Genomic DNA, 13,745 nt, shown 5'->3' on the forward strand with positions numbered 1-13,745 from the left:
ATGTGGTAGAGAGAAGCAGTCCGATATGCTCTGGGTTGATATCGCGCTGTGCAGACTGGCAGGTGTTGTCCGATCTAAGGCTGGCTGATGACTGGGGGGAAAATAGGCGAGGACCGCTAGCCGTGGCTAACAAAGACTAGTAGCTAGTTAGCTGGCTAGCTCCTGATGGAAGTTCCAGTTATAAGGAATAAAAATAGCAGATCCGTACCACATTGGGTGAGGCGGATTGCAGGAAAGTTTATTTAGTTCGTAGAGAGAAAGTGAGATGAAGATATATACGAGAAAGACCGGCTATTTACACGGGATAAGATATAGACAGATACACGCGTCCTACTGCTGCGCCATCTTGGATTTTTTTATACATTTTTTTTGTCCATCACCTAAGCCCCTTTTTGATCTAGGAAAAACCCAGATAAACACACGGTCCCCCTGGCCTGCCTCCCATACCCAAACACACTGTTGGTACGCACACACTCTCACTGTCCTGGCCTAAAATACTGTTACAGAGACGTTTTGTTGCCATACAGGACGACCATTTCTCAGGGCCTTGTTACAAAACGATACAAATACATGTTCCTTCCTCTCTCTTCGTCTCTCTCTCCTCGGTCTCTCCTTCCTTATCCTCTCTCCCCCTTCCTCTCTCTCCTTATCCTCTCTCTCCTTTGTCTCCACTTCATCTCTCCCTCCTTATCCTCTCTCCCCTTCTTCTCCCTCTCCCTCCTTATCCTCTCTCCCCTTCGTCTCCCTCTCCCTCCTTATCCTCTCTCCCCTTCGTCTCCCTCTCCCTCCTTATCCTCTCTCCCCTTCGTCTCCCTCTCCCTCCTTATCCTCTCTCTCCTTATCCTCTCTCCCTCCTTATCCTCTCTCTCCCTTATCCCCCTTCTCCCTCCTTATCCTCTCTCCCCCTTCCTCTCTCTCCTTATCCTCTCTCCCTCCTTATCCTCTCTCCCTCCTTATCCTCTCTCCCTCCTTATCTTCTCTCTCCCTTATCCCCCTTCTCCCTCCGTATCCTCTTAGTCCTTCGTCTCTTTCTCCCTCCTTATCCTCTCCCCATTCGTCTCTCTCTCCCTCATCTTAATTTGAACCATAAGGAAGGATGTGAAGGAGGGAGGGAGGCGCGAAGGAGGGAGGGAGGCGCGAAGGAGGGAGGGAGGCGCGAAGGAGGGAGGGGCGCGTGTAGGAGGGATGCGTTAGTGTTGGAACCAGAGCCAGTAGGTCCTCTTGAACGATGCTCTCTGATTGGCTTACTGCCAGAGGGGCTGTTTACATCCAGACCCATTAGGCAGGGCACACACCACACGCAGGCAGGAAACAAGGTCTGATAGATTGTAAAGATTTACCAGGCTTGAAAATCTGACCTAACACATTCACCATTACCCCTCTCTTCTCCTCTCTCCCCTTCTCTTCTGACAGGGTATAATCCACGAGCACAGAGAATAGTGTCCCGCTGTCCTAGTCTTCTGCTAGACATGGCACTCACTCACTCACTCACTCTCTCACTCACTCACTCACTCACTCACTCACTCACTCACTCACTCACTCACTCACTCACTCACTCACTCAATTCCTATTCCTCTGTTCCTCCCATGCAGGCCAGTGTGTTTGTACACTCTTTCTTGTCTTGCACACGAGAAGGTGGAGAAGGATATGGAAAATAGAGAGGGGGAAGAGAGAGAGAGGACATCCAATGATCAATGTCTGTCTTTCTGTGTCTCTGTCTGTGTCTCTGTCACTCTGTCTGTGTCTCTCTGTCTGTCTCTGTGTCTCTGTCTCTCTGTCTCTGTCTGTGTCTCTCTGTCTGTCTGTGTCTCTCTGTCTGTCTGTGTCTCTGTCTCTCTGTCTGTGTCTCTGTCTCTGTCTGTGTCTCTCTGTCTGTCTCTGTGTCTGTCTGTGTGTTCAAACAGCTGATGTAGGAGGAAGGTCTGCTCCCACTGGAATGCCTGCTGCTGCAAACCCACAGCTATTCAGGGCTCACGCCTGACAAACACACACATGCCTGCCACACACACACACATGCCTGCACGCCTCACACACACACACACACGCACACGCACACGCCTGCCACACACACACACACACACATGCCTGCACTCCACACACACACACACACACACACACACACACGCACACGCACACACACACGCCTGCCCCACGCACACACACACATGTCATAAGGTGAATGCACCAATTTGTAAGTCGCTCTGGATAAGAGCGTCTGCTAAATGACTTAAATGTAAATGTAATGCCTCACACACACGCACACGCACACACACACACACAAGCCTGCCCCACGCACACATGCCTGCCACACACACTCACTTCTCAGCTGGGGGGAAGGATTGCGTACCTCAGGAGTGTGTTTCCATCTCATAACAAACGTTCCCTCTAAGCCGTGCCCCTCCCCCTGTTCCCTCTAAGCCGCGCCCCTCCCCCTGTTCCCTCTAAGCCGCGCCCCTCCCCCTGTTCCCTCTAAGCCGCGCCCCTCCCCCTGTTCCCTCTAAGCCGCGCCCCTCCCCCTGTTCCCTCTAAGCCGCGCCCCTCCCCCTGTTCCCTCTAAGCCGCGCCCCTCCCCCTGTTCCCTCTAAGCCGCGCCCCTCCCCCTGTTCCCTCTAAGCCGCGCCCCTCCCCCTGTTTCCTCTAAGCCGTGCCCCTCCCCCTGTTCCCTCTAAGCCGCGCCCCTCCCCCTGTTCCCTCTAAGCCGCGCCCCTCCCCCTGTTCCCTCTAAGCCGCGCCCCTCCCCCTGTTCGCGCCCCTCCCCCTATATTACCGGACAACATCGTCTGGCAGGAATTCTTGTTCCACTGGTTCTCCCCCTTCCCCCCTCTCTCTTTCTCTGTCACTTTCTCTCTAACTCGGTCTCTCTTATCCCTCCCCCAGGTGAATAAGCCAGGTGTGATGCGGGACCAGATCGGTGTTAGCGGGGGTCAGCTGAAGGCCAAGTACCCGTACGAAGACTCCACCTACAACCGCAAGGTCAATGCTGTTACCACGACAACACACAACGGCAACAGCACCGCAGGACAGACCACCGGTAAACCCGCCCCGGTGACTGGGCTGTCTAAAGAACGCACCGCCGGACAGATCACCGGTAAACCCGCCTCGGTGCCTGGACTGTCTAAAGAACGCAGCGCAGACAGTACGGGCTCCAGTAAGGGGTCGTCAGAGAGCACCGGACCCTGGGGGGGCAAACTGGTGGGCCCCCTGATTCCTGAACAGGCCCTCAGACAGTACCGCTCACAACTTACTATCCTGGAACAGACTGAGATACACTCCTACCCAGAGGTACACGCACGCACGCACGCACACACACACACACACACACACACATTACAAAATGTAAAACTTATTTACGTGAGTATGCAGATCCTTTGCTATGAGACTCGAAGTTGAGCTCAGGAGTGTCCTGTTTCCATTGATCATCCTTGAGATTTTTCTAGAACTTGATTGGTTGGACATGATTTGGAAAGGCTGGTCCCGCATCACACCTGGCACCTGTCTATATAAGGTCCCACAGTTGACAGTGCATGTCAGAGCAAAAACGAAAGCCATGAGTTCGAAGAAATTGCCTGTAGAGCTCCATGACAGGATTGTGTCGAGGCACAGATTTGGGGAAGGGTACTAAAACATTTCTGCAGCATTGAAGGTCCCCAAGAACACAGTGGCCTCCATCATTCTTAAATGGAAGAAGTTTGGAACCACCAAGACTTTTCCTGGAGCTCAATTTCTGGCTAAACTGAACAATCAGGGGAGAAGGGCCTTGGTTAGGGAGGTGACCAAGAACCCGATGGTCATTCTGACAGAACTCTAGAGTTCCTCTGTAGAGATGGGAGAACCTTCCAGAAGGACAACCATCTCTGGAGCACTCCACAGTGGCCAGACGGAAGCCACTCCTCAGTAAAAAGCACATGACAGCCCACTGAGTTTGTCAAAAGGCACCTAAAGGACTCTCAGACCATGAGAAACAAGATTCTTTGGCCTGATGAAACCAAGATTGAACTCTTTGCCCTGAATGCCAAGTGTCACATCTGGAGGAAACCTGGCACCATCCCTACGATGAAGCATGGTGATTGCAGCATCATGCTGTGGGGATGTTTTTCAGCGGCAGGGACTGGGAGAGAATAGTCAGGATCGAGGGAAAGATGAACGGAGCAAGTACAGAGCGATCCTTGATTAAAACCTGCTCCAGAGCACTCAGGACCTCAGACTGAGGTGAAGGTTCACCTTCCAACAGGACAATGACCCTAAGCACACAGCCAAGACAATGCAGGAGAGGCTTCGGAGAAAGTCTCTGAATGCCAGAGCCCGGACTTGAACCCGATCTAACATCTCTAGAGAGTCTTGAAAATAGCTGTGCAGCGACGCTCCCCATCCAACCTGACAGAGCTTGAGAGGATCTGCAGAGAAGAATGGGAGAAACTCCACAAATACAGGTGTGCCAAGCTTGTTGGGTCAAACCCAAGAAGATTCGAGGCTGTAATCGCTGCCAAAGGTGCATTAACAAAGTACTGAGTAAAAGGTCTGATTACTTATGTAAATATGATATTTCAGTTTTTAATTTGAATGTCCTTGCATCATTACTACCACGAAAATGTCTTGTTACCTGAAATATTTTTCATTGTGGTCCTAAGTTTCTAAACTTAGGTGCCAGCATGCTACCTGTAAAAAAAGGGTCAGCGTAGAGACCTGCACTAGTGGTTCACGTCAGCTGTTTGTTCACCTGATTTAAAAACCCGTAACCGTCGACTATGATAAAGTGAAAATCGGAGGCCCGCAACCGACCGTGAAAATGCATTGTAGGCTTCAGTCAGAATTTTGACATGGGGTTTTTGCCTGATTTTAGATACAGTATGTGGACTCCTGCTTGTCGAACATCTCATTCCAAAACCATTGACATTAATATGGAGTTTGCTGCTGTAACAGCCTCCACTCTTCTGGGAAGGCTTTCCACTAGATGTTGGAACATTGCTGCTATAACAGCCTCCACTCTTCTGGGAAGGCTTTCCACTAGATGTTGGAACATTGCTGCTATAACAGCCTCCACTCTTCTGGGGAGGCTTTCCACTAGATGTTGGAACATTGCTGCGGGGACTTGCTTCCATTCAGCCACGAGAGCATTAGTGAGGTCGGGCACTGATGTTGGGCGATTAGGCCTGACTCGCAGTCGGCATACCAATTCATCCCAAAGGTGTTCGATGGGGTTGAGGTCAGGGCTCTGTGCAGGTCAGTCAAGTTCTTCCATATCAATCTCGACAAACCATTTCTGTATGGACCTCGTATTGTGCACGGGGGCGTTGTCATGCTGAAACAGGAAAGAGCCTTCCCCCAAACTGTTGCCACAAAGTTGGAAGCACAGAATATTCTAGAATGACATTGTATGCTGTAGCGTTAAGATTTCCCTTCACTGGAACTAAGGGGCCCGAACCATGAAAAACAGCTCCAGACCATTATTCCTCCTCCACCAAACTTTACAGTTCCAAAAAAAATTGGAGGTCACATACACGTTTAGCAGATCTTATTACGGGTGTAGCAAAATGCTTGTTTCTAGCTCCAACAGTGCAGTAATGTTGAACAATTAATATCGAAAAATTTCACAACAATACACACATCTAAAGTAAAGGAATGGAATTAAGAAAATATAAATATTTGGATGAGCAATGTCAGAGCGGCATAGAATAAGATACAGTAGAATAGTATAGAATACAGTATATACATATGAGATGAGTCATGCAAAATATGTAAACATTATTAAAGTGACTAGTGTAACATTGTTAAAGTAGCCAATGATTTCAAGTCTATGTATATAGGGCCACCACTAAGGTGTTAGTGGTGGCTATTTAACAGTCTGATGTCCTTGAGATAGAAGCTGTTTTTCAGTCTCTCGGTCCCAGCTTTGATGCACCTGTACTGTTCTCGCCTTCTGGATGATAGCGGGGTGAACAGGCAGTGGCTCGGGTGGTTGTTGTCCTTGATGATCTTTATGGCCTTCATGTGACATCGGGTGGTGTAGGTGTCCTGGAGGGCAGGTAGTTTGCCCCCGGTGATGCGTTGTGCAGACCTCACTACCCTCTGGAGAGCCTTACGGTTGTGAGCGGAGCAGTTGCCGTACCAGGCGGTGATACAGCCTGACAGGATTCTCTCAATTGTGCATTTGTAAAAGTTTTAGGTGCCAAGCCAAATTTCTTCAGCCTCCTGAGACACTCACGCATGAGCACACACACACTGAGACACAGACACACACACAAAAATGTGTTTTGCTACATTATGACATTCTGTGATTCATTTGTTAATAATATTATGGTTCCACCAGGTATATTTCCTGGGTCCCAACGCTAAGAAGCGTCCTGCAGTTGCTGGGGGCAACAACAATGGGGGTTTTGATGACGAGCAGGGGGGTTACATCCATGTACCCCACGATCACCTGGCCTTCAGATACGAGTTCCTCAAAGTCATCGGCAAGGGTAGCTTCGGACAGGTAACACTTTAACCTCTGACCCCTGGTCCCGGTTAATTTCTCCCTCATCTTTTCTCTTATAGTTTCCTTAACTTTAGTTAGTTGCACAAAACATTTTAAGGCAAATTTCCCCCTTTAAATTAAGTGAAATGTTTTTTTATTATTTAACCTTTATTTAACTAGGCAATTCAGTTAAGATCAAATTGTTATTTACAATGACGGCCTATCAAGAGGCAAAAGGCTCATGAGGTCCCTTAACGGCTTCATTCAGCATGGATATCAATGTAAACTGAACATTGTGGAGGTGAATGTTGCTTTCATCTGCTCTGGTTACAAAAGGAAAATGGCTAGCTAGCTACTTAGCTAAACAATGAAAGGTGCACAATCAATGCGGGCTAGTTAGCGACAGCTACTCTGTGAGCTAGCTGGCTAGTTAGCAATAGCTACTCTGTGAGCCAGCTGGCTAGTTAGCTATAGCTCCTCTGTGAGCCAGCTGGCTAGTTAGCTATAGCTCCTCTGTGAGCTAGCTGGCTAGTTAGCTATAGCTCCTCTGTGAGCTAGCTGGCTAGTTAGCTATAGCTCCTCTGTGAGCTAGCTGGCTAGTTAGCTATAGCTCCTCTGTGAGCTAGCTGGCTAGTTAGCTATAGCTCCTCTGTGAGCTAGCTGGCTAGTTAGCTATAGCTCCTCTGTGAGCTAGCTGGCTAGTTAGCTATAGCTCCTCTGTGAGCTAGCTGGCTAGTTAGCTATAGCTCCTCTGTGAGCTAGCTGGCTAGTTAGCTATAGCTCCTCTGTGAGCTAGCTGGCTAGTTAGCTATAGCTCCTCTGTGAGCTAGCTGGCTAGTTAGCTATAGCTCCTCTGTGAGCTAGCTGGCTAGTTAGCTCCTCTGTGAGCTAGCTGGCTAGTTAGCTCCTCTGTGAGCTAGCTGGCTAGTTAGCTCCTCTGTGAGCTAGCTGGCTAGTTAGCTCCTCTGTGAACTAGCTGGCTAGTTAGCTCCTCTGTGAGCTAGCTGGCTAGTTAGCTCCTCTGTGAGCTAGCTGGCTAGTTAGCTCCTCTGTGAGCTAGCTGGCTAGTTAGCTATAGCTCCTCTGTGAGCTAGCTGTCTAGTTAGCTACCCTGTGAGCTAGCTGGCTAGTTAGCTATAGCTACTCTGGGAGCTAGCTTCATGTGCTAGAAAGGAATAAAAACAAGTTGAGAAAAAGCATCTGCAAGAAAAGTGTTTTTTAATCTTCTGAATCGATTTGTTTCTCCTGTCTTGAATGTAGCAGTTATGTTTTGCGATCTCCCAAAATAAAGGCACTCTCTTTGGGGAGACTTGAGACGACCATGGTAACCAGAGACACTTTCTGCCGTACTTGCCTTCAAACTACCGTAAAACCCTTAAATTGTGCCCTTACCTAGGGAAATGTTAGCAACACCCTTAAACAATTGGGGGAATGATTCCTTACAGGTGTCAAACTCATTCCATGGAGGGCCTAGTGTCTGCTGTTTCTTTTGTTTTTCCTGTCCATTAAGACCTAGACGACCAGGTGAGGGGAGTTCCTTACTGAGACCTAGACAACCAGGTGAGGGGAGTTCCTTACTGAGACCTAGACAACCAGGTGAGGGGAGGTCCTTACTGAGACCTAGACAACCAGGTGAGGGGAGTTCCTTACTGAGACCTAGACAACCAGGTGAGGGGAGTTCCTTACTGAGACCTAGACAACCAGGTGAGGAGAGTTCCTTACTGAGACCTAGACTACCAGGTGAGGGGAGGACCTAGACAACCAGGTGAGGGGAGGACCTAGACAACCAGGTGAGGGGAGGACCTAGACAACCAGGTGAGGGGAGGACCTAGACAACCAGGTGAGGGGAGGACCTAGACAACCAGGTGAGGGGAGGACCTAGACAACCAGGTGAGGGGAGGACCTAGACAACCAGGTGAGGGGAGGACCTAGACAACCAGGTGAGGGGAGGACCTAGACAACCAGGTGAGGGGAGGACCTAGACAACCAGGTGAGGGGAGGACCTAGACAACCAGGTGAGGGGAGGACCTAGACAACCAGGTGAGGGAAGGACCTAGACAACCAGGTGAGGGAAGGACCTAGACAACCAGGTGAGGGGAGGACCTAGACAACCAGGTGAGGGGAGGACCTAGACAACCAGGTGAGGGGAGGACCTAGACAACCAGGTGAGGGGAGGACCTAGACAACCAGGTGAGGGGAGGACCTAGATAACCAGGTGAGGGGAGTTCCTTACTAATCAGTGATCTCCTTGGATTGAGTTTGATACAAGTGAAACACTTGTTTTATGCAACCTGACCTGTAACCCATGACCCTTAACCCTGACCCTAACCCTGACCCTAACCCTAGTCCCCTCAAGGTGCTACAATAGCCTATTGGTTGGTTTTTAATTGATTAACTGATTGATGTAGTGATGGGAATAACTGACGTATTGACAAATATATATTGATCTGATGACCAGGTGGCGAAGGTGTACGACCACAAGCTGCAGCAGCACCTGGCGCTGAAGATGGTCCGTAACGAGAAGCGTTTCCACCGCCAGGCCCAGGAAGAAATCCGTATCCTCGAGCACCTCCGTAAGCAGGACCGCTCCGGTACCATGAACGCCGTCCACATGCTAGAACACTTCACCTTCAGGAACCACATCTGCATGACCTTTGAACTGCTCAGCATGAACCTGTATGAGCTGATCAAGAGGAATAAGTTCCAGGGCTTCAGCCTGCCGCTGGTCAGGAAGTTTGCCCACAGCATCCTGCAGTGTCTGGAGGCGTTGAACCGACACCGGATCATCCACTGTGACCTGAAGCCGGAGAATATACTGCTGAAACAGCAGGGACGGAGTGGGATCAAGGTAAGGAGGGACGAACACACACACACACACAGGAACACACACACACACAGGAACACACACAGGAACACACACAGGAACACAGACACACACACAGGAACACACACACACACACACACACACACACACACACACACACACACACACACACACACACACACACACACACACACACACACACACACACACAGGAACACACACACACACACAGGATTTGCTCCTTGCCTCGCTATTTCTGTGTCTGGCTCGCTCTCCGTCCAGGTGATAGACTTTGGTTCATCATGTTTCCACCACCAGATCCCTAACACTCTGTCTCTCTCTGTCTCTCTCTGTCTCTCTCTCTCTCTCTCTCTCTCTCTCTGTCTCTCTCTCTCTCTCTCTGTCTCTCTCTCTGTCTCTCTCTGTCTCTCTCTGTCTCTCTCTGTCTCTCTCTGTCTCTCTCTGTCTCTCTCTGTCTCTCTCTCTCTCTCTCTCTCTCTCTCTCTCTCTCTCTCTCTCTCTGTCTCTCTCTGTCTCTCTCTGTCTCTCTCTCTCGCTCTTTCTCGCTCTTTCTCGCTCTGTCTCTCTGTCTCTCTGTCTCTCTGTCTCTCTGTCTCTCTGTCTCTCTGTCTCTTTCTCTCTTTCTCTCTCTCTCTCTCTCTCTCTCTCTCTCTCTCTCTCTCTCTCTCTCTCTCTCTCTCTCTCTCTCTCTCTCTCTCTCTCTCTCTCTCCTCTCTCTCTCTCTCTCTCTCTGTCTCTCTCTCTCTCTCTCTCTCTCTCTCTGTCTCTCTCTCTCTCTCTCTCTGTCTCTCTCTCTCTCTCTCTGTCTCTCTCTCTCTCTCTCTGTCTCTCTCTGTCTCTCTCTCTCTCTCTATTTCTCTCGCTCTTTCTCTCTCTGTCTCTCTCTCTGTCTCTCTCTCTGTCTCTGTCTCTTTCTCTCTCTTTCTCTCTCTCTCTCTGTTTCCAGGTGATAGACTTCGGTTCGTCATGTTTCCATCACCAGCGTGTCTACACGTACATCCAGTCTCGCTTCTACCGTGCCCCTGAGGTCATCCTGGGGTCACGCTACGGTCTCCCCATTGACATGTGGTCATTTGGCTGTATCCTGGCTGAGTTGCTGACAGGGTATCCCATGTTCCCAGGGGAGGACGAGGGGGATCAGCTGGCCTGTGTCATGGAGCTCCTGGGCATGCCCCCTACCAAGCTGCTGGAGCAAGCCAAGAGAGCTAAGAACTTCATCTCCTCCAAGGGTCACCCGCGCTACTGCGGGGCGAACACCTTACCCAGTGGGGCCACGGTGTTCACAGGCTCCCGCTCGCGCAGGGGGAAGCTCCGGGGTCCTCCGGCCAGTAAAGAGTGGAGCGCGGCCCTGAAGGGATGTGAAGATCTCACTTTCACAGACTTTATTAAGAGGTGTCTAGACTGGGACCCTTCCAGCAGACTGACCCCTAGTCAGGCCCTCAGACACCCCTGGCTGTACCGACGCCTGCCTAAGCCCCTGGTCTCCGCCGTCGGGGAGAAGAAAGGAGCGACGGAACACCACTCTACCTCCTTACCGTCCATCCTGCCGGCTAAAGGAGTGAGCGGCACGGCGGCAAATCCCAACAAACTGAGAGCCAACATGATGGGAGACTCGGCAGGGTCCATACCCCTCCGTACCGTGTTGCCCAAACTGGTCTCATAGACAGATGGCAGAGAACCGGGAGGGTTTAAATTAGTTGGCTTCTTTTCTCTTTTTTTGGGTTTCTGTGTTTTTAATTATTTTGAAACGTGTGGACACTCCAGGTGTTGATTTAGAATTGTATCTGAAGGTGCGTTGATGAACCCGACCGTTGGACAGACCATTATAAAGGTTTTTTACAGCAGGTTTGACTGACTCTGTGATTACTACATAGACACCTTAGAGCAGCTCTGACCCTGCTGCTCTCCTACCTGATCAGTCTTTACAGGTCTAGATTAGGCCCTGATGAGGGGAATCATCCACCTGGTTTCCCAGGTCTAAATCAGGCCCTGATGAGGGGAATTATCCACCTGGTTGTCCCAGGTCTAGATCAGGCCCTGATGAGGGGAATTATCCACCTGGTGTCCCAGGTCTAGATCAGGCCCTGATGAGGGGAATCATCCACCTGGTGTCCCAGGTCTAGATCAGGCCCTGATGAGGGGAATTATCCACCTGGTGTCCCAGGTCTAGATCAGGCCCTGATGAGGGGAATTATCCACCTGGTTGTCACAGGTCTAAATCAGTCCCTGATGAGGGGAATTATCCACCTGGTGTCCCGGGTCTAAATCAGGCCCTGATGAGGGGAATTATCCACCTGGTGTCCCAGGTCTAGATCAGGCCCTGATGAGGGGAATCACACACCTGGTGTCCCAGGTCTAGATCAGGCCCTGATGAGGGGAATCACACACCTGGTGTCCCAGGTCTAGATCAGGCCCTGATGAGGGGAATCACACACCTGGTGTCCCAGGTCTAGATCAGGCCCTGATGAGGGGAATCATCCACCTGGTTGTCCCAGGTCTAGATCAGGCCCTGATGAGGGGAATCATCCACCTGGTTGTCCCAGGTCTAGATTAGGCCCTGATGAGGGGAATCATCCACCTGGTTGTCCCAGGTCTAGATCAGGCCCTGATGAGGTGAATCACCCACCTGGTGTCCCAGGTCTAGATCAGGCCCTGATGAGGTGAATCACCCACCTGGTGTCCCAGGTCTAGATCAGTCCCTGATGAGGGGAATTATCCACCTGGTGTCCCAGGTCTAAATCAGTCCCTGATGAGAGGAATCACACACCTGGTGTCCCAGGTCTAGATCAGTCCCTGATGAGGGGAATCACCCACCTGGTGTCCCAGGTCTAAATCAGTCCCTGATGAGGGGAATCACCCACATGTTGTCCCAGGCCTAGATCAGTCCCTGATGAGGGGAATCACCCACCTGGTGTCCCAGGTCTAGATCAGGCCCTGATGAGGTGAATCACCCACCTCGTGTCCCAGGTCTAAATCAGTCCCTGATGAGAGGTGAATCACCCACCTGGTGTCCCAGGTCTAAATCAGTCCCTGATGAGGTGAATCACCCACCTGGTGTCCCAGGTCTAAATCAGTCCCTGATGAGGTGAATCCCCCACCTGGTGTCCCAGGTCTAAATCAGTCCCTGATGAGGTGAATCCCCCACCTGGTGTCCCAGGTCTAAATCAGTCCCTGATGAGGTGAATCACCCACCTGGTGTCCCAGGTCTAAATCAGTCCCTGATGAGGGGAATCCCCCACCTGGTGTCCCAGGTCTAAATCAGTCCCTGATGAGGTGAATCCCCCACCTGGTGTCCCAGGTCTAAATCAGGCCCTGATGAGGTGAACAGTGGTGCTGGCTTGGAGCTCCAGGGTCCTAGAGGTCATAGCTGTTCAACATTATATTCTATGTGTTTAATCAGCCAGGATCAGCTGTTCTACATGATATTCTATGGGTTTAATCAGCCAGGATCAGCTGTTCTACATGTTATTCTATGGGTTTAATCAGCCAGGATCAGCTGTTCTACATGATATTCTATGGGTTTAATCAGCCAGGATCAGCTGTTCTACATGTTATTCTATGGGTTTAATCAGCCAGGATCAGCTGTTCTACATGTTATTCTATGGGTTTAATCAGCCAGGATCAGCTGTTCTACATGATATTCTATGGGTTTAATCAGCCAGGATCAGCTGTTCTACATGATATTCTATGGGTTTAATCAGCCAGGATCAGCTGTTCTACATGATATTCTATGGGTTTAATCAGCCAGGATCAGCTGTTCTCATCTCCACTGTGTTTTGCGGTACAGCCGGTTTCTCAAACTCGGTCCCGGGGCCCCTCTTGGGTACACGCTTCGGTTGTTGTCCCAGCACGACACAGCTGACTCAAATAATCAAAGCTTGACGATGAGTTGGTTATTTGAATCAGCTGTGTCGTGCTAGGACAACAACTAAAACATGTACACACACACACACACACACACACACACACACACACACACGTGTCTGCCCTTGTCTGAGCGGTGTAGTGTCTATATATATAAGGGCTAAAGGAGATCTGTTTGATCACGTAGCAACAACCAGCTTATAAAATCAATGAATCGTGTTGATGTTACAAGTCCTTGTGAAGAGACGCGAACCTCTCTGCATCTCCGGCACAGAACCATAGCTTTCATCACAGATCACCTCGTTAGATCATTGAGCTGAGCCAGAGACTGGGCTCATCTCTCTGCTAAATCACAATGTTTATTAAATCAATGTTTACAGAGTTGTTTATCTCTCGTTATCGCTCCCTGTTGGTATGTGGTGGGGGGGAGGAGAAGAGAGGGAGGGGGAGCTCTTTAACACTAATGTGGGTATGTCTCTGTCGTTTACAGCAGCCTGGGGAGGGAGGGAGGGATATTACATGGTGGGAGCAGCCTGAGGAGGGAGGGAGGGATGTTACATGGTGGAAGCAGCCTGGGGAGGG

The 13,745-nt window shown here is 50.3% G+C and overlaps 1 protein-coding gene across 4 annotated transcripts in view; it reads left to right on the forward strand.

Moving 5' to 3' along the window:
• dyrk3 (dual specificity tyrosine phosphorylation regulated kinase 3) overlaps positions 1-13,544 on the forward strand; it is a 30,774-nt gene extending 17,230 nt beyond the window's left edge. For 3 of the 4 annotated variants that reach the window (XM_055869988.1, XM_055869987.1, XM_055869985.1), the window contains 4 exons: positions 2,878-3,282; positions 6,308-6,472; positions 8,913-9,302; positions 10,246-13,544. In XM_055869988.1, the coding sequence (XP_055725963.1) occupies positions 2,896-3,282; positions 6,308-6,472; positions 8,913-9,302; positions 10,246-10,962 (1,659 nt within the window). In that variant the 5' untranslated portion in view covers positions 2,878-2,895 and the 3' untranslated portion in view covers positions 10,963-13,544. The remainder of the gene's footprint in view (positions 1-2,877; positions 3,283-6,307; positions 6,473-8,912; positions 9,303-10,245) is intronic. The other variant, XR_008753491.1, reaches the window with a different exon arrangement.
• The last annotated feature ends 201 nt before the right edge of the window (positions 13,545-13,745 follow it).

This window comes from Salvelinus fontinalis, chromosome 18 (genome assembly GCF_029448725.1).
Source record: "Salvelinus fontinalis isolate EN_2023a chromosome 18, ASM2944872v1, whole genome shotgun sequence".
Lineage (NCBI taxonomy): Eukaryota > Metazoa > Chordata > Actinopteri > Salmoniformes > Salmonidae > Salvelinus > Salvelinus fontinalis.